The 21,432-nt window shown below is 42.1% G+C and overlaps 1 protein-coding gene across 2 annotated transcripts in view; it reads left to right on the top strand.

The window, feature by feature from the left end:
• LOC109905791 (protein Aster-B-like) overlaps positions 1 to 21,432 on the top strand; it is a 122,317-nt gene that overhangs the window by 34,463 nt on the left and 66,422 nt on the right. The window contains exons 5-6 of one of the 2 annotated variants that reach the window (XM_031791005.1): positions 4,989 to 5,066; positions 6,948 to 6,974. In XM_031791005.1, coding sequence (XP_031646865.1) covers positions 4,989 to 5,066; positions 6,948 to 6,974 — 105 coding nt within the window. Of the gene's footprint in view, positions 1 to 4,988; positions 5,067 to 6,947; positions 6,975 to 18,905; positions 19,693 to 21,432 lie in introns of those variants that run through there. The other variant, XM_031791006.1, reaches the window with a different exon arrangement.

Raw genomic sequence — 21,432 nt, 5'->3', positions numbered from 1 at the left:
TAAGTAACACAAACAATAACGAGGAAATATGCTGGGGGTACCAGTATCGAGTCACTGTGTGGGGGTACAGATTAGTTGAGGTCATTTGTAAAGGAGGCAATGTAAATAGGCTGGGTGGCCATTTGATTAATTGTTCAGCAGTTTTATGGCTTGGGGGTAGAAGCTGTTAAGGAGCCTTTTGGTCCTAGATTTGGCACTCTGGCACTGCTTGCCGTGCGGTAGCAGAGAAAACAGTCTATGACCTGGATGACTGGAGCCTTCCTTTCAGACCACCTAGTATATCGGTCCTGGATGTCAGGAAGCTTGGCCCCAGGGGTGTACTGGGCCATACGCACTACCCTCTGTAGTGCCCTGCGGTCAGATGCCAAGCAGTTGCCATACCAGGCGGTGTCGCAACCGGTCAGGATGCTCTCGATGGTGCAGCTGTCAAACTTTTTGAGGATCTGGGTACCCATGACAACTCTTTTCAGTCTGCTGAGGGGGAAAAGGTGTTGTCATGACTTCTTCACAACTGTCTTGGTGTGTTTGGACCATGATAGTTCGTTGGTGATGTGGACACCAAGGAACTTGAAACTCTCGATCCGCTCCACTTCAGCCCCGTCGATGTTAATGGGGGCCTGTTCGGCCCGCCTTTTCCTATAGTCCACGATCAGCTCCTTTGTCTTGCTCACATTGAGGGAGAGGTTGTTGTCCTGGCACCACACTGCCAGGTCTCTGACCTCCTCCCTATAGGCTATCTCAGCGTTATCGGTGATCAGGCCTACCACTGTTGTGTCGTTAGCAAACTTAATGATGGTGTTGGAGTCGTGCTTGGCCACACAGTCGTGGGTGAACAGGGAGTACAGGAGGAGATTAAGCACACACCCCTGAAGGGCCCCAGTGTTGAGGATCAGCATGGCAGATGTGTTGTTGCCTACCCTTACCACCTTGGGCGGCCCGTCAGGAAGTCCAGGATCCAGTTGCAGAGGGAGGTGTTTAGTCCCAGGGTTCTTAGCTTAGTGATGAGCTTTATGGGCACTATGGTGTTGAATGCTGAGCTGTAGACATTGAACAGCATTCTCACATATGTGTTCCTTTTGTCCAGGTGGGAAAGGGCAGTGTGGAGTGCGATTGTCATCTGTGGATCTGTTGGGGTGGTATGCGAATTGGAGTGGGTCTAGAGTTTCTGGCATTATTGTGTTAATGTGAGCCATGACCAGCCTTTCAAAGCACTTCATGGCTACCGACGTGAGTGCTACGGACGGTAATAATTTAGGCAGGTTACCTTTGCTTTCTTGGGCACATGGACTATGGTGGTCGGTTTTAAACATGTAGGTATTACAGACTCGGTCAGGGAGCGGTTGAAAATGTCAATGAAGACATTTGCCAGTTGGTCAGCGCATGCTTTGAGTACAGGTCCTGGTAATCCATCTGGCTCCGCGGCTTTCTGAATGTTGACCTGTTTAAAGGTCTTGCTCACATTGGCTACAGAGAGCCTGATCACACAGTTGTCTGGAACTTATGCTCTTGTGCATGCTTCAGTGTGGCTTGCCTCGAAGCGAGCATAAAATACATTTAGCTCATCTGGTAGGCTTGCATCACTTGGCAGCTCACGGCTGGGTTTCCCTTTGTAGTCCGTAATGTTTTTCAAGCCCTGCCACATCCGACGAGCGTCCGAGCCGGTGTAGTAGGATTCAATCTTAGTCCTGTATTGACACTTTGCCTGTTTTGATGGTCTGTCTGAGGGAATAGCAAGATTTCTTATAAGCATCCGGATTAGTGTGCCACTCCTTGAAAGTGGCAGCTTTCAGAGGCATGATAACTTGCAGTGATGACGCAAAAAAATGACTCGTTAGCGTACGTTAGCTCTTTAACAAGCAGGGCAAAACCCTTAAATTGTATTGTATTCCCTGAACTCAGTCATTTCAACATTGCAAAAAGTAAATCTGTTACAGAGGAAGTATTGTTTTATTGTTACATTCTTACTCAAGGGTGTGTTACTATTGTGTGTATAAAAATGTGACTATGAGCTGTCTGTTTCATAAGGTAAGGATTGTAACCTGAAGGAATGTATGACTCTAGATTCTACGGCTACAGGTACAGCTTTAGTCCAAGCTCAAGTGCCACCTAGCTGTGTATTTAGTCAGTTAATAAACATGGTACGGCGGCATTAATAGTTAAACTGGCTTGTGTGACTTATGGACCACTCTGGACATTCTAAGCACTTTTTAGCTGGACTTCACAGAGAACACCCATCCAACATGCTGTGAGTACAGTACCTTAATTACTGATAATGCTATAGGCTGTACCAAGGGTAAATACTTGGCCATTGTTTAGGCCCTATTCCTTAGGAATTGGCTGAATTTCTGTACGACAAGACAATACACTACAATGTGCACTTTGTCTGACTCAAAACAGTGTTTCTAATCATTGCCTAAAACATGTTTGATAGGGTCTGAAGTTGTCTTAGATGTACTGTTGTCTGTCTAGAGTTTCAACTGTTTCAATGGCAAATATATTCCAGTTTGTATGAAAATCCCAGTGTGGATTGTATATAATTATTTCATGCAGCAGTAAGATTGAAAGTGAGACAGTCAGACATGGTATGACACTTTTTTTCAATCAGACACTTTTAATCTTGAAGCAGACTTAGGTCAGATATTTCCAATCTCTGACACAAGGGACGACTCTGTTAGGAGAATATATTGGAGTTGGGTCTTTAAGTGTCTTACCAGATATCAAAACTGATCCAGATATCAAAACTGATCCAGATATCAAAACTGATCCAGATATCAAAACTGATCCAGATATCAAAACTGATCCAGATATCAAAACTGATCCAGATATCAAAACTGATCCAGATATCAAAACTGATCCAGATATCAAAACTGATCCATTTGTACTGTATGACATCCAATAAAGATTTGTTACAGTTTTAGATAAGTAATCTAGTTATACATCAAATTGACCCATTGGTTAGTGTGAGTAACTTACTGTAGTTACAATGGAACTTATCGTGACAGTTTAACAAGTAATGGTTAGTGTTCAATCTGCATAATGCAATACAGTTATGTCAAGTTTATATTTGGTGAATGACAAATGTTAACCCTGCTCACGTTTTTTGTAAGTGGCTATTTCTTGCGAATCAACCACTGTTGATACTTATATAGATAACATAATAGGAGATATGGTTGTCTAATAGTCTATTAAAGTCCTCAATTTTGTTTGGATTGTCTCTCAGAAACCCATCCTGAAAAGCAATTGCTTTGGAAAGAATTCAAAGCCCAGAGAGAACCCCATTACCACTACTCTGGCTGCCTCTAAGTCGTCTGTAATGCCAGTGCTCTCTAAATTCACAGTAACTATCATGTTTTAAGCACATAGTGAATCAATTGTGTATGAGTTATTAATGATTTAGTGAGGCCTCGTGCCACCTCCAACATTCATTGCTTGTGTTCTGAAAGAGGCATGAACAGTTGTGCAGCATATACACTCCATACACTTGCATAAAGTCTAACCAACACACACATGCACACAAACTCAGAGCAGTGAGTTTACTAAAAACCTACACCTGATTTCTTGTAGAGCAGGTGCAATCCAGACATTGCTGAATGTTTCACTTGGGTACACATCTCCCTCCAACCCTCAAAACAACCTTGATAACTACCTGGAAAACTTAGGCAGAGCTTCACTGTCTGGCGCGCCAGTTGAGAAACCACAGAACCTAAGTTGACAGTGGGGCATATTACCTAAGCAAAAGAAAGGCCCTCTCTAAAAACCTCTGGAGTCATGGACACAACCACCATTTCACAAGGTCTCCAAACACGTAATGATTGACTGTTCTTCACTGAAGCATTGTTTAGCCTAGTCTGCAGTTTTAAACTGGTTCCTCAGAGGCAACATGATGAACAAAAAATATTTCACCAATGACTTTACTTTTTAATACCATGAATAAGACTGGAGGAACGATAGCTCTCAGCTTCTCTTTGGATAATTCTGAACATCTGTCTTATGCAAATGTATTATGTTAAAAACTTCCCTTTATGATCATGTTAAAGGTAATGTCAGATATGTTTGAAAGTGATCATCCTCAGATGTCTGACCATTTCTCCATGTCAGCTACCTACAGGTAACTGCCAAAATAAAGGAAACACTCAAGTAAATGAAGGATGCAAAGTATATTGAAAGCAGGTGCTTCCACACAGGTGTTGTTCCTGAGTTAATTAATCAATTAACATCTCATCATGCTTAGAGCCATGTATAACAATGCCCAGTTGCCAATTATTTTTGCTACCATGACTAGAAGAAGAGACCTCAGTGACTTTAAAAGAGGTGTCTCAAAAGAGCACAAGAGGTTTAAAGTGTGTGTGTTCAATTGAACACTTATGGTAGATTCTGGAGTGGCGCCTGAGACAGTGTTTTCCATCAACAAAACATCAAATGATGGAGTCTTTAGTGGAAGAATGGTGTCCCATCTCTCCGATAGAGTTCCAGACATTTGTAGAATCTATGACAAGGCGCATTGAAGCTGTTCTGGCAGCTTGTGATGGGCAATACCCTATTAAGACAATTTATGTTGGTGTTTCCTTTATTTTGGCAGTTACCTGTATGTCTTCAAAGTTTCTGGATGGACTTAATATACCTCCAACTGGGAATCAAATCAGTACTTCACACAGAGATCGAATGGGTAGCCAAGCAGCATAGCAGGACTGGTGGGATTCTCTTAAGTGCCACAGTATAGGTGAACTTCTTGTATGATTCATGATCAGTGTTTTGTAGGGCCATCTAGTGGGTATAACTAAGAGGTGTGTGTGTATATATACTGTGGTATTACACGTACTGAAGTTTGCATTCTCAGGACACAGAATCACCGTAGCAGTGAAATTCTCTTTGAATGTACCTGAAGGAGTGGGTAGGGCCACATCGTATGTTTTCACTGGATTTATAGTGTGAGTGTGTATTTATGTGTGACTGACATGTGTTCCTCTCTGTTGTGTCCTGTCACCCAGCAGCCAGCAGAGCAGCCAGCAGAGTAGCCATGACGATGACTCCACTCGCTCCCTGACTCCCTTCAACCTAGAGGAGAGGTAAATATAAGAATATTCTGAATTTACTTGTATGTGTATTCTGTGTGTTTTGTATTCTACGTTTTGTATATATGCAAAAGTATTTAATTGTTTGTCTGGTTTGATGAAAGCAAGGGGAGAGCGCTGACGGTATGAATCAGGATGCTCAAATGACTGTATTCTCCGTCTGCTCCTTATACTGCTGCTTTTTCACCACTAGATGGCAGTTGGTCCTCAGCACTGCTGCATCTGGATTGTAACACCCATTATTGACCATTTAGATGCATTTTCCATGTTGTTGGTAATGAGTCCAATGAACATGTTCTTCTTTGGGGCATGTCAGTCTTCCGTTTAGTCATTTGTAATCCTTTCAATTTGTGATAAGGTAAGGATTCAAGGCACTTGATGTTCTCTTCACTGAGTGAGTGACCTGTGGTAATTAAGCATGCTAAATATGCTAGCATTTGTAATTCACATGTTAGTGACAGTGCTTCAAATGTGAGTGAGAACATACTTTTCCTTAATGTGGGAACCTACCTCTCCCTCTCTTGGGCTGTGTGTAAGTGGGTGGATGGCTGCGGCTCCAGCTCTATATTACCTCAGCGGTGGGGATATACTGAAGTGTTCTCAGGGAGCACAAATGTCAGGCATGGGAAGTAAATTAGATAGAGCAGAGCATGGTGCCTGCCTGCCTGCCTGCCTGCCTGCCTGCCTGCCTGCCTGCCTGACTGCCTGCCTGCCTACCTGCTGGCCTGGCGAGAGAGAGGATCATACCTCAGCTATGAGATACCACATCAGGAGGAACTCAATGGCCTGTAGCTCATTCTGGAGAGAGGAAGGGCTGTTTGAAGCTTCCAAAGACACCTGTCATATTTGCCTCTTTCAAATGCTGCATTTTTGTAATGAAAATGGATTTGTCATACTGTGGTTTAGTGGTGAAAGAAAAAGATTAGACATTCAAACAAATCGCAGCCAAATTGACTGTGAGGAAGCTTAAAGCTGTGATAATGGCTTTGAAATAAATGAAATACAGAGTATTAACCATTATTGAAAAATCATCAGCCTGAGCTGGTGCTGTTGGAATACCCCCTTTTTAACTCTTTATTTCTCTCTTTCTTCTATAGTATCTACGGTAGACTACAACATTCTACTCTCCCTTTCCTATCTCACTCTCTTCTCCTTCCCTCTCCTCACTGCTCTTTTTCTCTACAGTTTTTCCTGCGCTATTTCTCTGTGTACTGCTCCGTATAGGAACCTTACGTTTGACCTTATGGGATTTGTCCTGCATGCTCCTCTTTTCTCTCTGCTTGTAATACCTGGCTACTGCTGCTGGGGGGTAAACGGTCTGTACCCAGCTTTAGAGGACATGGAATGTCCTGTCTCCTCTGCAGGTAACAGCTATATTTAATGTCTGCTCTTGATTTTGTCGATGGCTGTCTGCAGCGGTATGTTTGCTCACAGAGCAGCTACAGCACGGCACAGATTAGCTGGTTTACCGGTAGGCTAGCTGGGATGCCGGTGGCAGTGTGTGGATGTTCCGGTGTAATAGGAGCAGGCTAGGTTATTAGCATTAAGTATTCATTGCACGAGCTTAAGCGGTTTTGCCTTGACAAGTGGATTTTGTGGTTTGTTGTCTTTGCTTACTAATTTACAAGATTATCCAGGATGACCCCCTCTTCTCTCATTGTTTTGGTGCCTGTTGTAGAATGCTGCGACTGGACAATAACTGTTGATTATGCAATTTTTCTCAGGATAAATTTGAGGCTTTGGTCACAGCCCGACCCCACTGTTTGATACAAAGATGATGAGACAATGACTTGTCAAGCTATTCACCTGTATGAGTGAAGTATATGAGGATGCCCCTGTGAGTGACATCTGCTTTCTCTCTTCTCTGCCTTTCAGGTCTGACAGTGCAGCGGACAAGATCAGGTAAGCCTGCGCTCTTCCTTATACGTCCTATTCTCAGCTGGGTGGTGGATCCTGTGCTGTGGGGTTATGGTGTTGTGTTTATGGTGTGGTGTATAGGTTGTGAGTTTATGGTATGGTGTATAGATTGGGTTTGTGGTGTTAGATGGCGTGGTGTATAGGTTGTGGGTTTATGGTATGGTGTATAGGTTGTGGGGTTAGATCAATCAATCAAATGTATTTATAAAGCCCTTCTAACATCAGCTGATGTCAAAGTTCTGTACAGAAACCCAGCCTAAAACCCCAAACAGCAAGCAATGTAGGTGTAGAAGCACAGGGTTAGATGGCGTGGTGTATAGGAACCTGCTGTCCTGTCACCCCATGGACCCCAGCCCGCCCACCCTGCATGTGACAGATGGCTTTGTCCCTGCTGACTGAGGTGTCTGAATACACTTTACATTTGGAAAGGCGAGTCGTGAATACAGTTGCAAGCCATGGAATGTCATTGTTTGCTTTTACTGGACAAATAACATCAGTCACAATGGGCTTTGTTAGTGGACAGCAGGTTGCTGCGATTAGTCTGTTAGCTATTCTATTTGGTCGGGTTTGAAGATCTGTGTGCAGTCACTTCATTCTGAAGGTTACACCTGTGGAGACACTTGCCAGGTCTGAGTAACACTGCTTTTTATGACACAAGCCCAAAAGGTGAGTGATAGGATTGTAATGGGGAGGTATGAGAAATGCATGACGGTTTTGATTTGTATGTGCAATATGGTAGTTGTCTTTGTTCATCTGTCATTACTCATTGTGTAGGAGGGGAACCTGCTATCCACACACAGGTCACAGTTTGGTAGGTCTGTCAGCAGTGTGTTGTTTTAGTATGTGGGATGACTGGTTGTTGCTGTGTTACGGTTGGGATTACTGATTTAAGTGATTAAATGTTTTATATTTTTTAGGTAGAAAGAGGGTTGTTGATGACAATGTTGATGTATTTGCAGTTGAAGCTGCTTAACGCAGGGAGCTGATCCTCAATTGTCCCTCATCATTCTTAGGCATGTTTGAGGTACATTGTCTGGGGTTACCATGGTTACACAGATATACACTACCGGTCAAAAGATTTAGAACACCTACTCATTCAAGGGTTCTTCTTTGTTTTTACTCTTTTCTACATTATAGAAGAATAGTGAAGACATCAAAACTATGAAATAAGACATGGAATCATGTAGTCACCAAAAAAGTGTTAAACAAATCTAAATATTTTATATAGCCACCCTTTGCATTGATGACAGCTTTGCACACTCTACACATTCATTCAACCAGCTTCACCTGGAATACTTTTCCAACAGTCTTGAAGGAGTTCCCACATATGCTGAGCACTTGTTGTCTGCCACCCTTTGCATTGATGACAGCTTTGCACACTCTACACATTCATTCAACCAGCTTCACCTGGAATACTTTTCCAACAGTCTTGAAGGAGTTCCCACATATGCTGAGCACTTGTTGTCTGCTTTTCCTTCTCTCTGAGGTCTAACTCATCCCAATTTGGTTGAGGTTGGGGGATTGTGGAAGACAGGTCATCTGATGCAGCACTCTCCTTCTTGGTAAAATAGCCCTTACACAACCTGGAGGTGTGTTGGGTCATTGTCCTGAAAAACAAATGATAGTCCCGCTAAACCCAAACCAGATGGGATGGCATATCGCTACAGAATGCTATGGTAGCCATGCTGGTTAAGTATGCCTTGAATTCTAAATAAATCAGTGTCAACAGCAAAGCACCCCCACACCATAACACCTCCTCCTCCATGCTTTACTGTGGGAAATACACATGCGGAGATCATCCGTTCACCCACTCCGCATCTCACAAAGACACAGCGGTTAGAACCAAAAATCTCAGATTTGGACCAAAGGACAAATTCCCATGGTATAATATCCATTGCTCATGTTTCTTAGCCCAACCTTAGCTCTTCTTATTGTTGTCCTTTAGTAGTGGATTCTTTGCAACAATTTGACATGAAGGCCTGATTCATGCAGTCTGCTCTGAACAGTTGATATTGAGATGTGTCTGTTATTTGAACTTAGTTACTATGCTGTTAATAAGCAGTAATGTATTACGGCAGTGTTATGTTACTACACCTAATAGTAAATGCACATGCGCACTATGGGGGCTGTTGAGCACGAGAGGTTTTGACTAAATTAAACTAACTGTACTCCCGTCTCCTGCCTGGTCATTTCTCCACAACACAAATATTACATGAAGCATTTATTTTGGCTGCAGTTTCTGAGGCTGGTAACTCTAATGAACTTATCCTCTGCTGCAGAGGTAACTCTGGGTCTTGCATTCCTGTGGCGGTCCTCATGAGAGCCAGTTCCATCATAGCCGTTGATGGTTTTTGCAGCTGCACTTGAAGAAACTTTCAAAGTTCTTGAAATGTTTGATATTGACTGACCTTCATGTCTTAAAGTAATGATGGAATGTCATTTCTCTTTGCTTATTTGAGCTGTTCTTGCCATAATATGGACTTGGTCTTTTACCAAATAGGGCTATCTTCTGTATACCCCCCTACCTGGTCACAACACAACTGATTGGCTCAAACGCATTAAAAAGGAAAAATTCCACAAATTAACTTTAAGATGGCACACGTGTTAATTGAAATGCATTCCAGGTGACTACCTCATGAAGCTAGTTGAGAGAATGCCAAGAGTGTGCAAAGCTGTCAAGGCATAGGGTGGCGATTTGAAGAATCTCAAATAGAAAATATGAATATTTAATTTAACACTTTTTTTGGTTATTTCATAGTTCTGATGTCTTCTATGATTCTACAACTTAGAAAATAGCCAAAATAAAGAAACGCTTGAATGAGTAGGTGTTCAAAAAATTTTGATCGGTAGTGTATCTGTCACGTTCTAACCTTTATTTCCTTTGTTTTGTCGTTATTTAGTATGGTTATGGCGTGAGTTGGGGTGGGCAGTCTATGTTTGTTTTTCTATGATTTTGGGATTTCTATGTTTCGGCCTAGTATGGTTCTCAATCAGAGGCAGGTGTCATTAGTTGTCTCTGATTGAGAATCATACTTAGGTAGCCTGGGTTTCACTGTTTGTTTGTGGGTGATTGTCTATGTTAGTTGCTTGTGTCAGCACAGTTCTTATGATAGCTTCATGGTCGTTATTTGTTTATTGTTTTTGTACAGTTTACTTCGTGTTTTTCGTCATCTATTAAATGACACCACGCTGCGCTTTGGTCCGCTTCTTAGACGATCGTGACAGTATCCTCTTTCATAACTATCTTATTCAATTATTCAATTTTCAAAATGCATTCCTGTTGGTCTTGGTCCTATTATTTGTTCAGATCATGAAGGACAGGACATGATCAGGCAAACTAGTAGAGTCTAGTGGAATGTGTCTGGTCTGGCCTGGTCTGAGTTGAGTGGCCAGTAATGTGGGTGGTGTGACAAACAGACAGAGCCAGGTTTGGACCACTATAGCTACTGACTACCATCACATGAGGTACACATATTCTACTGAACTACATCTGAATCTGTTTCTATTGTGTCCCGCAATTAAGCTCCCTGCCTTTCAAAATTACTGATACAATAAGGGATAAACGGTGACTTTCTGTGTACATTACCTTGGAAAAAATGGACGACACAGCGGCGTTTCATTTGCCAAAGTAATGTACAGAATGGAGGCGTTTTATACCACAGTTGCCAAAGAAAACAATACTAAGCACACATTTATCTGTAAATACTTTGTCATCTTTTGGTTGCCAGAGACACGACCCAGTTGTTTGTTCTTTATGTTCCGTTGCCATGTTCACTGACAATGTTCTTACCCCTTGCTTGCTAGCTAGCCTGCTATCTATGGCTAACATAGTCACGACCAGCAAAGTAGCTGTTTTTTATTGACATTAATTTAGATACAGACATAACAATGATTATTTTCATTATCAGATGCTCCAAAAAATGTATTGAATTGTGTATCAAATTTCAGTATGTAGTTGTTGGTTTAGCATTGTAACTTTAGCAAGTATGGTCTGCATGTGTAGGCACATATTGTATCATGATTGCAAGGTGTCCTGCTATATTTTCCAACTGTCCCGTTATATGGTTTTAATGTCCATTCTAGAATTCCCTTCTAGCCAATCAGAAACGAGTATTCAACAATGCTGTGGTGTAAGCCATAATACAGTGCCTTCAGAAAGTATTCACACTCAGAAAACCCTCCAGCCAATGTCTATTTTCACAGCATTCAGCTCCTGCTCTGGTCCAAATCAGCTCTACTCCCTCTTAACTCAGCTGTGTTAAGCATGCAACTACCACCCATGTTCGCAGTGAAAAAACAAATCACCTACTTAGGCATTACCATAACCCCCTCTATTCACACTACTTGCAGGAAGAACTACTTAGAAACCTTTCAAAAGATACAACAAATACATAAAAGACGGTCCGCTATGGCCACTTATTTGCATGCTAGAATCTCAATTATTTAAGTGAATGTCCTCCCTCGTATTCATTTGATGAGTTCCATGTTACCACTGCCTCCTATAGACTATTGGTCTAAACTTGACTCAGTCATAAAGAAGATAATTTGGGGGAGCAAGTGTCAATAGTTTCACCAATTAGATTAAAATATTAATTATTTTCTAGATTGACTAAGAAAAATGTGCATCATTGTTTGGGTGCATTAGAGCATACTCAGTAAATTTGTGGAAAGCTACACAGAAGCATATGAGATCAAATTTTTACATGGCATTCAAACTCTCCAATATGATGTAATAATGAATTCTTAGCGTGTAAAAAAACACTTATATAAGATTCTTGGTCTAAGAAGGGTATTTATACTTTCAGACATATTCAATGTGAATGGACTCCTCCGTTTCCAGGAAATCCATCAGTGTTTTAACGTCCCAAGTTCATAATTATCAAAAATGTTCATAACTCCGCCTATCCATGTGAGCCTACGGGTTCCCCTGGGGAGCAAATTAGCAGTACAACCATTGGTCAAACTTCTAACGGATAGACAGACGCCCATCAAAATGAGTTGTTTCTGATATCTATAGTAAAAAAAAGAACGTTTTTTATTATACTTTTTTTTTCCACCTTTATTTAACCAGGTAGGCAAGTTGCGAACAAGTTCTCATTTACAATTGCGACCTGGCCAAGATAAAGCAAAGCAGAGTTACACATTAAGTAAAACAAACATACAGTCAATAATACAGTAGAAAAATAAGTCTATATACAATGTGAGCAAATGAGGTGAGATAAGGGAGGTAAGGCAAAAAAAAGGCCATGCTGGCGAAGTAAATACAATATAGCAAGTAAAACACTGGAATGGTTGATTTGCAGTGGAAGAATGTGCAAAGTAGAGAGAAATAATGGGGTGCAAAGGAGCAAAATAAATACAGTAGGGAAAGAGGTTGTTTGGGCTAAATTATAGATGGGCTAAGTACAGGTACAGTGATCTGTGAGCTGTCCTGACAGCTGGTGCTGAAAGCTAGTGAGGGAGATAAGTGTTTCAAGTTTCAGAGGTTTTGAAGTTCGTTCCAGTCATTGGCAGCAGAGAACTGGAAGGAGAGGCGGCCAAAGGAAGAATTGGTTTTGGGGGTGACCAGAGCGATATACCAGCTGGAGCGCGTGTTACAGGTGGGTGCTGCTATGGTGACCAGCGAGCTGAGATAAGGGGGGACTTTACCTAACAGGGTCTTGTAGATGACCTGGAGCCAGTGGGTATGGCGACAAATATGAAGCGAGGGCCAGCCAAGGAGAGCATACAGGTCCCAGTGGTGGGTAGTATATGGGGCTTTGGTGACAAAACGGATGGCACTGTGATAGACTGCATCCAATTTGTTGAGTAGGGTATTGGAGGCTATTTTGTAAATGACATCGCCGAAGTCGAGGATTGGTAGGATGGTCAGTTTTACAAGGGTATGTTTGGCAGCATGAGTGAAGGATGCTTTGTTGCTAAATAGGAAGCCAATTCTAGATTTAACTTTGGATTGGAGATGTTTGATGTGAGTCTGGAAGGAGACTTTACAGTCTAACCAGGCACCTAGGTATTTGTAGTTATTTGGGGAAAGTCAAGGATGTAATATCTGTACTTACAGATAAAATAATGCCATTAGATCCAATAGTGATGTTGCTTTGTGATGACTCTGATTTGCACTTGTCAGAGCGCCGGTGGAGAATGTGGTTGGCAGGAGGTGTATTCCACCTCATGAGTTACCATTGCAACAATGGCTACTCACATTTAAGGAAATTGTACTTATGACGCTCTCCGTGGCCAGGATCCACAGGGCCAAGAGGTGTTCACTCTGGACACATGGAAAAAAAATAACCGGACATTTCTGAACTCTTAACCAATGGGCCTTTACATCCGTGGATCTGTATCAATAATTTGTCACTATTTCTGAGGCTATATGATGTATTGTTCAGTAGATTTACTATGTAATAGTAATTCATTGTCTTTTATCTCATGATTTAGTTTACATGCTGTTAGATTGCGGGGGGGGGGGGGGGGGCGTTAAAAATCTATCTGTAAATGTATTGTATAAATCCTACAAATTTTAATAATTAAAAGTTGATGTAAATGTTGATGTAAATGTATGTAAAAAATTAAACCACCTTTTGACAGCTGTGAATCTTTCTGGGTAAGTCTCTTAAGAGCTTTGCACACCTGTATAGTACAATATTGTTTTGGCATATTATTTTTTAAATTCTTCAAGTTGATTGATCATCACTAGACAGACATTTTCAAATCTCGCCATAGATTTTAAAACCGATTTTAAGTCAAAACTGTAAATATGCCACTAATGAAAATTCTATGTAGTCTTGGTAAGCAACTCCAATCTCCCAAGCTGTCATTGAATACCCATATTAACATACTGTATACTACATATTTAATGTAAACGAACGGTATCATTTCAGTTGAGCGTACTAGCGTTTCGCCTGTCTAACGTAAGTTGATGCTGTTGCTATGCAACCTCTTGCTAGCTTATTAGCATAACAAATGACTAGCAAGATATCTTACGATTTCAGGTGGTGTATATAAATTCAATCTAGAGTGCCAAAGTGCACTCAGTGTGCTCTGGGCATTTGTAAATCCAGAGGGTTGTCAGATTGTCCTTTCGTAAATTCATAGAGTTTTGCTCTCGGAGCGTTCAGAGCGCATACTGGACGCTCTGGGGTGCGTTCGTAAATTTCAGAGCACTCTTGTCAGAGTGTGGCAGATTAACTGATGAATTTACGAACGCTCAACAACACCCGTTGGGCTCCCGAGTGGTGCAGTGGTCTAAGGCACTGCATCTCAGTGCTAGAGGTGTCACTACAGACCCTGGTTCGATCCCGGGCTGTATCACAACCGGCTGTGATTGGGAGTCCCATAGGGCAGCACACAATTGGCCCAGCATCTTCCGGGGTTAGGGGAGGGTTTGGCCGAGATAGGCCATCATTGTAAAATAAGAATTTGTTCTTAACTGACTTGCCTACTTAAATTAAAGTTCAATAATAAATAAATATGGCCTGTGTCAGTAAACTTTGGCAGTTAGTCACCAACACTCTGGATGACACGAAAACAGCCTAACCAGCTCTGTAAGGGCGAGTAAAATGGTCAGAGTGCGGTGTTCTATCATTTGTATCTGGAAGTAGCTAGCAAGCTAGCCAACACTAGCCAGTTAGCTTGGGTGCTTGACTACCGTTGTAAGTTCAGAATGCACGGCCGTCAAGCATTTGAATGAGCTACTCATTAAAAATCATGTTAAACACTATTATTGCACACAGAATGAGTCCATGCAACTTATGTGACTTGTTAAGCACATGTTTACTCCTGAACTTATTTAGGCATGCCATATCAAAGGGCTTGAATACTTATGACTCAATACATTTCAGATTTTTGTTTTGATTTGCTGTGTTAAGAAGCAGTGTGGCTTGGTTGGGTTGTGTATCGGAGGAAGCATGACTTTCAACCTTCGTCTCTCCTGAGCCCGTACGGGAGTTGTAGCGATGAGACATAGTAGCTACTACAACAATTGGACACCACGAAATTGGGGAGAAAAAGGGGTAAAAATTCAACAACAAAAAAATAAAAGAAGCCCTCCTGTTCTCCACTCATTACTTGTATAAAAGACACCTGTCCACACAATCAAACAGACTCCAACCTCTCCACAAAGGCCAATACCAGTAAGGACATCAGGGATAAAATTGTAGACCTGCACAAGGCTGGGATGGACTACAGGACAATAGGCAAGCAGCTTGGTGAGAAGGCAACAACTGTTTGCACAATTATTAGAAAATGGAAGAAGTTCAAGATGACGGTCAATCACCCTCGGTCTGGGGCTCCATGCAAGATCTCACGTTGTGGGGCATCAATGATCATGAGGAAGGTGAGGGATCAGCTCAGAACTACACGGCAGGACCTGGTCAATGACCTGAAGAGAGCTGGGACCACAGTCTCAAAGAAAACCATTAGTAACACACTACCCCGCCATGGATTAAAATCCTGCATCGCAGGCAAGGTCCCTCTACTCAAGCCAGCGAATGTCCAGGCCCGTCTGAAGTTTGCCAATGACAATCTGGATGATCCAGAGGAGGAATGGGAGAAGATCATGTGGCCTGATGAGACAAAAATAGAGATTTTTGGTCTGAACTCCACTCGCCGTCTTTGGAGGAAGAAGAAGGATGAGTACCACCCCAAGAACACCATCCCAACCATGAAGCATGGAGGTGGAAACATCATTCTTTGGGGATGCTTTTCTGCAGAGGGAACAGGACGACTGCACCGTATTGAGGAGAGGATGGATGGGGCCATATATCGCGAGATCTTGGCCAACAACCTCCTTCCCTCAGTAAGAGCATTGAAGATGGGTCATGGCTGGGTCTTCCAGCATGACAACGACCCGAAATACACAGCCAGGGCTACTAAGGAGTGGCTCCGTAAGAAGCATCTCAAGGTCCTGGAGTGGCCTAGCCAGTCTCCAGACCTGAACCCAATAGAAAATCTTTGGAGGGAGCTGAAAGTCCGTATTGCCCAGCGACAGCCCTGAAACCTGAAGGATCTGGAGAAGGTCTGTATGGAGGAGTGGGCCAAAATCCCTGCTGCAGTGTGTGCAAACCTGGTCAAGAACTACAGGAAACATATGATCTCTGTAATTGCAAACAAAGGTTTCTGTACCAAATATTAAGTTCTGCTTTTCTGATGTATCAAATACTTATGTCATGCAATAAAATGCAAATTAATTACTTAAAATTCATACAATGTGATTTTCTGGATTTTTGTTTTAGATTCTCTCTCACAGTTAAAGTGTACCTATGATTTTAAAACATGACCAACCTCTACATGCTTTGTAAGTAGGAAAACCTCCAAAATCGGCAGTGTATCAAATACTTGTTCTCCCCACTGTAGCTGGAAACGGCAGATGTTTTGTGGAACATCTACATAGACAACAGCATTTGTGGGTTAACTTACAGGTTCAAAATGGCCAGAAACAAAGAACTTTCCGATGAAACTTGTTGGTCTATGCTTGTTCTGAGAAATGAAGGCTATTCCATGTGAAAAGTTGCCTAGAAACTGAAGATCTCGTACAATGCTGTGTACTACTCCCTTCACAGAACAGCGCAAACTGGCTCTAACCAGAATAGAAAGAGGAGTGGGAGGCCCCGGTGCACAACTGAGCAAGAGGACAAGTACATTAGAGTGTCTAGTTTGAGAAACAGAAAGTCCTCAACTGTCAGCTTTATTAAATAGTACCCACAAAACAACAGTCTGAACGTCAACAGTGAAGAGGCGACTCTGGGATGTTGGCCTTCTAGGCAGATTTGCAAAGAAAAAGCCATATCTCAGACTGGCCAACAAAAAGAAAAGTTTAAGATGGGCAAAAGAACACAGACACTGGACAGAGGAAGATTGGGAAAAAAAAGTGTTTGGATCACAAAGAAGGACATTCGTGAGACGCACAAAAAATGAAGATGCTGGAGGAGTGCTTGACGGCATCTGTCAAGCATGGTGGAGGCAATGTGATGGTCTGGGGCTGCTTTGGTGGTGGTAAAGGTGTTAGATTTGTACAGGATAAAAGGGATCTTGAAGTAGGAAGGCTGTCACTCCATTTTGCAACTCCATGCCATAGTCTGTTGACGGTGCTTAATTTCCTCCTTCAACAGGACAATGACCCAAAGCACAGCTCCAAACTATGCAAGAACTATTTAGGGAGGAAGCAGTCAGCTGTATTCTGTCTATAATGGAGTGGCCAGCACAGTCACCGGATCTCAACCCGATTGAGATGTTGTGGGAGCAGCTTGACCGTGTGGTATGTTAGAAGTGCCCATCAAGCCAATCCAACTTGTGGGAGGTGCTTCAGAAAGCATGGGGTGAAATCTCTTCAAATTACCTCAACAAATTGACAACTAGAATGCCAAAGGTCTGCAAGGCTGTAATTGCTGCAAATTGAGGATTCTTTGAAGGACACAGTTATTAAAAATCATTATTTATAACCTTTTCAACATCTTGACTATATTTCCTATTCATTTTGCAACTAATTTCATAATTTCAAAAATATACATGTTAATAGATTATATTTATCAATTAACAAAATGCAAGGTGAGTGAACTGAAGAAATATCTACATCAAATCAATATTTGGTGTGACCCCCCCTTTGCCTTCAAAACAACATCAATTATTGTAGGTACACTTGTACACAGTTTTTCAAGGAGCTCGGCAGTTAGGTTGGCCCAAACATCTTGGAGAACTAACCACAGTTCTTCTGTGGATTTAGGCAGCCTCAGGTGCTTCTCTCTCTTCATGTAATCCCAGACAGACTCGATGAGGTTGAGATAGGCCATACAATCACTTCCAGGACTCCTTGTTCTTCTTTACGCTGAAGATAGTTCTTAATGACTTTTGCTGTATGTTTGGGGTTGTTGTCATGCTGCAGAATATATTTGGGGCCAATCAGATGCCTCCCTGATGGTATTGCATGATGGATCTGCCTGTACTTCTCAGCATTGAGGAGACCATTGATTCTAACCAAATGCACAACTCCATTTGCAGAAATGCAGCCCCAAACTTGCAAGGAACCTCCACCATGCTTCACTGTTTCCTGCAGACATGTACTGTTGTCATGTACTGCTGTCCAGCCCTTCGGCGAACAAACTGCCTTCTGCTACAGCCAAATAGTCCATCAGTCCAGAGCACCTGCTGCCGATTTTCTGCACCCCAGTTCCTGTATTTTCGTGCATAGTTGAGTCGCTTGGCCTTGTTTCCCCGTCGGAGGTATGGCTTTTTGGCCGCAAGTCTTCCATGGAGGCCACTTTTGACCAGACTTCTCCGGGCAGTAGATGTGTAGATGTGTGCAGTAGCTGTGCTCAGTCTTGCCGTGCTGTATTACTTTTCACCTTGTTAGGTGAGTTTGGCTGTTCCTCATCCAGTTTTATTCCTCCTACACAGCTGTTTCTGTTTCAGTTAATGATTGTGTTTCAACCTACATATTGAATTGATGATCATTAGCAATTGTTTAATCATACACCTGACTATATGCCTACATATATCCTTTGACCTAAAATCCTTAAATCCTTGCACAAATCCTTTGACTTTGCAAGTGTACCTACAAGAATTGATGCTGTTTTGAAGGCAAAGGGTGGTCACACCAAATATGGATTTGATTTTTCTTCTGTTCACCCACTTTGCATTTAGTTAATTGATGAATATAATCTATTAAAATGTCTATTTTTGAAAGCATTCTTACTTCACAGCATTTTTTTCATACCTGCCAAAAACTTTTGCACAGTACTGTATGTCTGTAGGAGATACTGTGAGGTCATGATGCAGCTGCACTTCTCCTCCCCATTCCCTCTCTCCCCTCTCTCTCGCTCCATGCAGTGGAGATAAGTGCTGATGTGCCTATTCACAGAGACGCCGCAAGGCTCCAGTCTAGAGCAGCTTGTGCTGCTAATGCATGCCTCACAGCTCCTACAGCACTGAGAGAGAGAAAGGAGGAGGGGAGATAGAGAACGAAAGGAGAGGGAGAAGGAGAAGGATTGATAGAGAGGAGAGCAGAAGGAAGACCACCCTCATTAGGCAACCACATCTCTGTGAGCCTACCAAGAACCGTCCCACACACACCATGGGAAGCCAACCAATCAGAGCGTTCGCATCCTTGATCTATCCTCCTTCGTGCAACTGCTCATCCACACACAGTTGAGAGCAGCAGCAGCAGCATCCGTGGAGGAGAGGTACTGTAGGAATGTACGTTACCCACAGACCACCTGACCTGAGCCGCAAACAACCTCTTTACTGGAGTTGTACAGGAAATACTTTAACATTTTTATCAACCATATGGAATTCAATGCAGAAGGTGAGCGTCGGATGTTGTGTTTTCAATTTTTACTTTGATGGTTATAATGGAAGCAATCAAGTCACTCAACCTTAATTCTTTGGACTTAATTCTTTGGGATGAGGGTTTTAATGTTTCTCAGATGACCAGCCTACTAAGACGTTTCCTGTCTACGTTTAGACATCACTTTTTATGCTGGCATGAGACTTGAGCTGTCTTTTTTTAGAGCTTGGGTGTGTTGTGTGAGAGGGGACGTGGTGATTGTACGCGTGGAGGCCGGGAGGAGGACATAGCAGGCCAGTAGTGTTGTGACAGACTGAGGCTGAGAGAGGGACACAGTGGGACAGAGAGCAGAGCGGGCGAGGCCATGAGAGCCAGGAGAAGAGACAGGATGGTGTCTGTCTGTTCACCATGCACAAAAACAAGGTCAGGTTCTTTGTCTTGATTCTTATCAAGTTTTTACCTATAGTTTATTAAGTCTTGTAAAATTAGTCTTCTGCTTTTGCTTCTACAGTATTTGCTCTGTTAATGGAATGTGGTCTCTTCATATGAGGTTAAGAACTGTCATCTTATGTGTATAAAAGTGCAGTACACTTTTCTACTTTTCTTTTTCTAAGTGAGTAGTGTGTAAAACTGCTGTGTTAAAGGTCCAACGCAGCCGTTTTTATCTCAATATCAAATCATTTCTGGGTAACATTTAAGTGCCTTACTGTGATTATTTTCAATTAAAATGGTCAAAAATTAACAAAAATAGCTTCTTAGCAAAGAGCAATTTCTCATTCAAGAATTTAGCTAGGTCTGTACGGGGTGGTCTGAGTGGGGAGGGGAAAACTGAAAACTAGCTGTTATTGGCAGAGAAGTTTGGAACTGTCTTTTTTAATGGTGTATTCAAAAATGTACCACCTGGTGATGTCACCAGGTAGGCCAAAATTCCATCCCACCAGAACAGGCAAAAATTTCAGGTGGTCTTTTCAAACAGTTGTTATACTAAAAGGGCATTATCATCATGTTCACAATATATAAAACACAGGAAAATCACCTTTTTGACTGCACTGGGCCTTTAAGATGTTTTCTTTCTGCTGATGATGACATTGACTTCTCTAATCTTTTTGTTAAATGCGTTTTGTTTCAATATCCAATGAACCTCCTGCAACTGTTTCAACAGCCCCAGTTTCCTTCCCTAAGCACTTCATAACAAACATAATACAGTATGTGGAATTTGATCGATTGTTACAACACTTATCTATGTAACTTAATCAGATCAACACTCCTGTTAGCAGACAGTAGCATAAATCACTACAGAACATTAGACAATTATAGATGTTTATAATTGTTTAAGACCTCCAGTGGAGTATAGCGATTTTCCAGGCGGCTTGATGGCCTTCCAAATCTGTACTGGGATCTGTGCTCCCCAGTCGGCTCCATTACGGGTAATTTGGCTAGATTTATGTTCCCTGTAAAGCTGAGAACCCAGTGCGGCCTGCAGGCACTACCTGTAACCCCACAGTGATGAATACCCGACAGGTAATTTTCTACTATCCTTGCATAACTCTGTCTCTTTTTAATTACTGTGAATGATTGTCCCTAATGAGCACATAGAGGGCTATTAGGAGAAGTCCATGTCAGTCTGCCATTACTGCAATGTAATGAGAGGATGAAAGGATTGACCATTTACTGTGAGAGGTAGAAGAGTGATTGCCATCTAAATGCTCTATATCAAACACTTCCCATTAAAATGGGTCACTTGCTTTAGTTTTCACCTCTTGTAGAATTGATGGAATATGATATGATAATTCTAGAGGTAATGGATTGGTCCAAGTTAACCAGTTTACCAAGAGGGGTTTCTCTGACAAACATAATAATATATGTGTCTTGGTTCTTAGGTAGATTTTTTTTTGACTAAGATTTGCCACCTTGATGTCCCACATCGAGACTGATTTATTATACACACAAACACACCCAGTCAGACAGTCTATCAGTCACAGTCTCACATGGTTTAAACAGCTCCTGCTACATGCTGGGTGGGCACCTGTCTCACCTGAGATCTCCCTACACAGGTGAGGCTAGTTACCCAGCTAGTCATTCAGTGGTCCCAACTGGTGTATTAATGATATATATGGCTGGTTCTCTATGTGTCTCAGCTCTGTCACCAATAGGGGAACTGTA

Source organism: Oncorhynchus kisutch, linkage group LG15, assembly GCF_002021735.2.
Source record: "Oncorhynchus kisutch isolate 150728-3 linkage group LG15, Okis_V2, whole genome shotgun sequence".
In the NCBI taxonomy this organism is placed as follows: Eukaryota; Metazoa; Chordata; class Actinopteri; order Salmoniformes; family Salmonidae; genus Oncorhynchus; species Oncorhynchus kisutch.
Note: the sequence above shows the minus strand (reverse complement) of the source record. Positions and strands in the feature narration are given on the sequence as shown.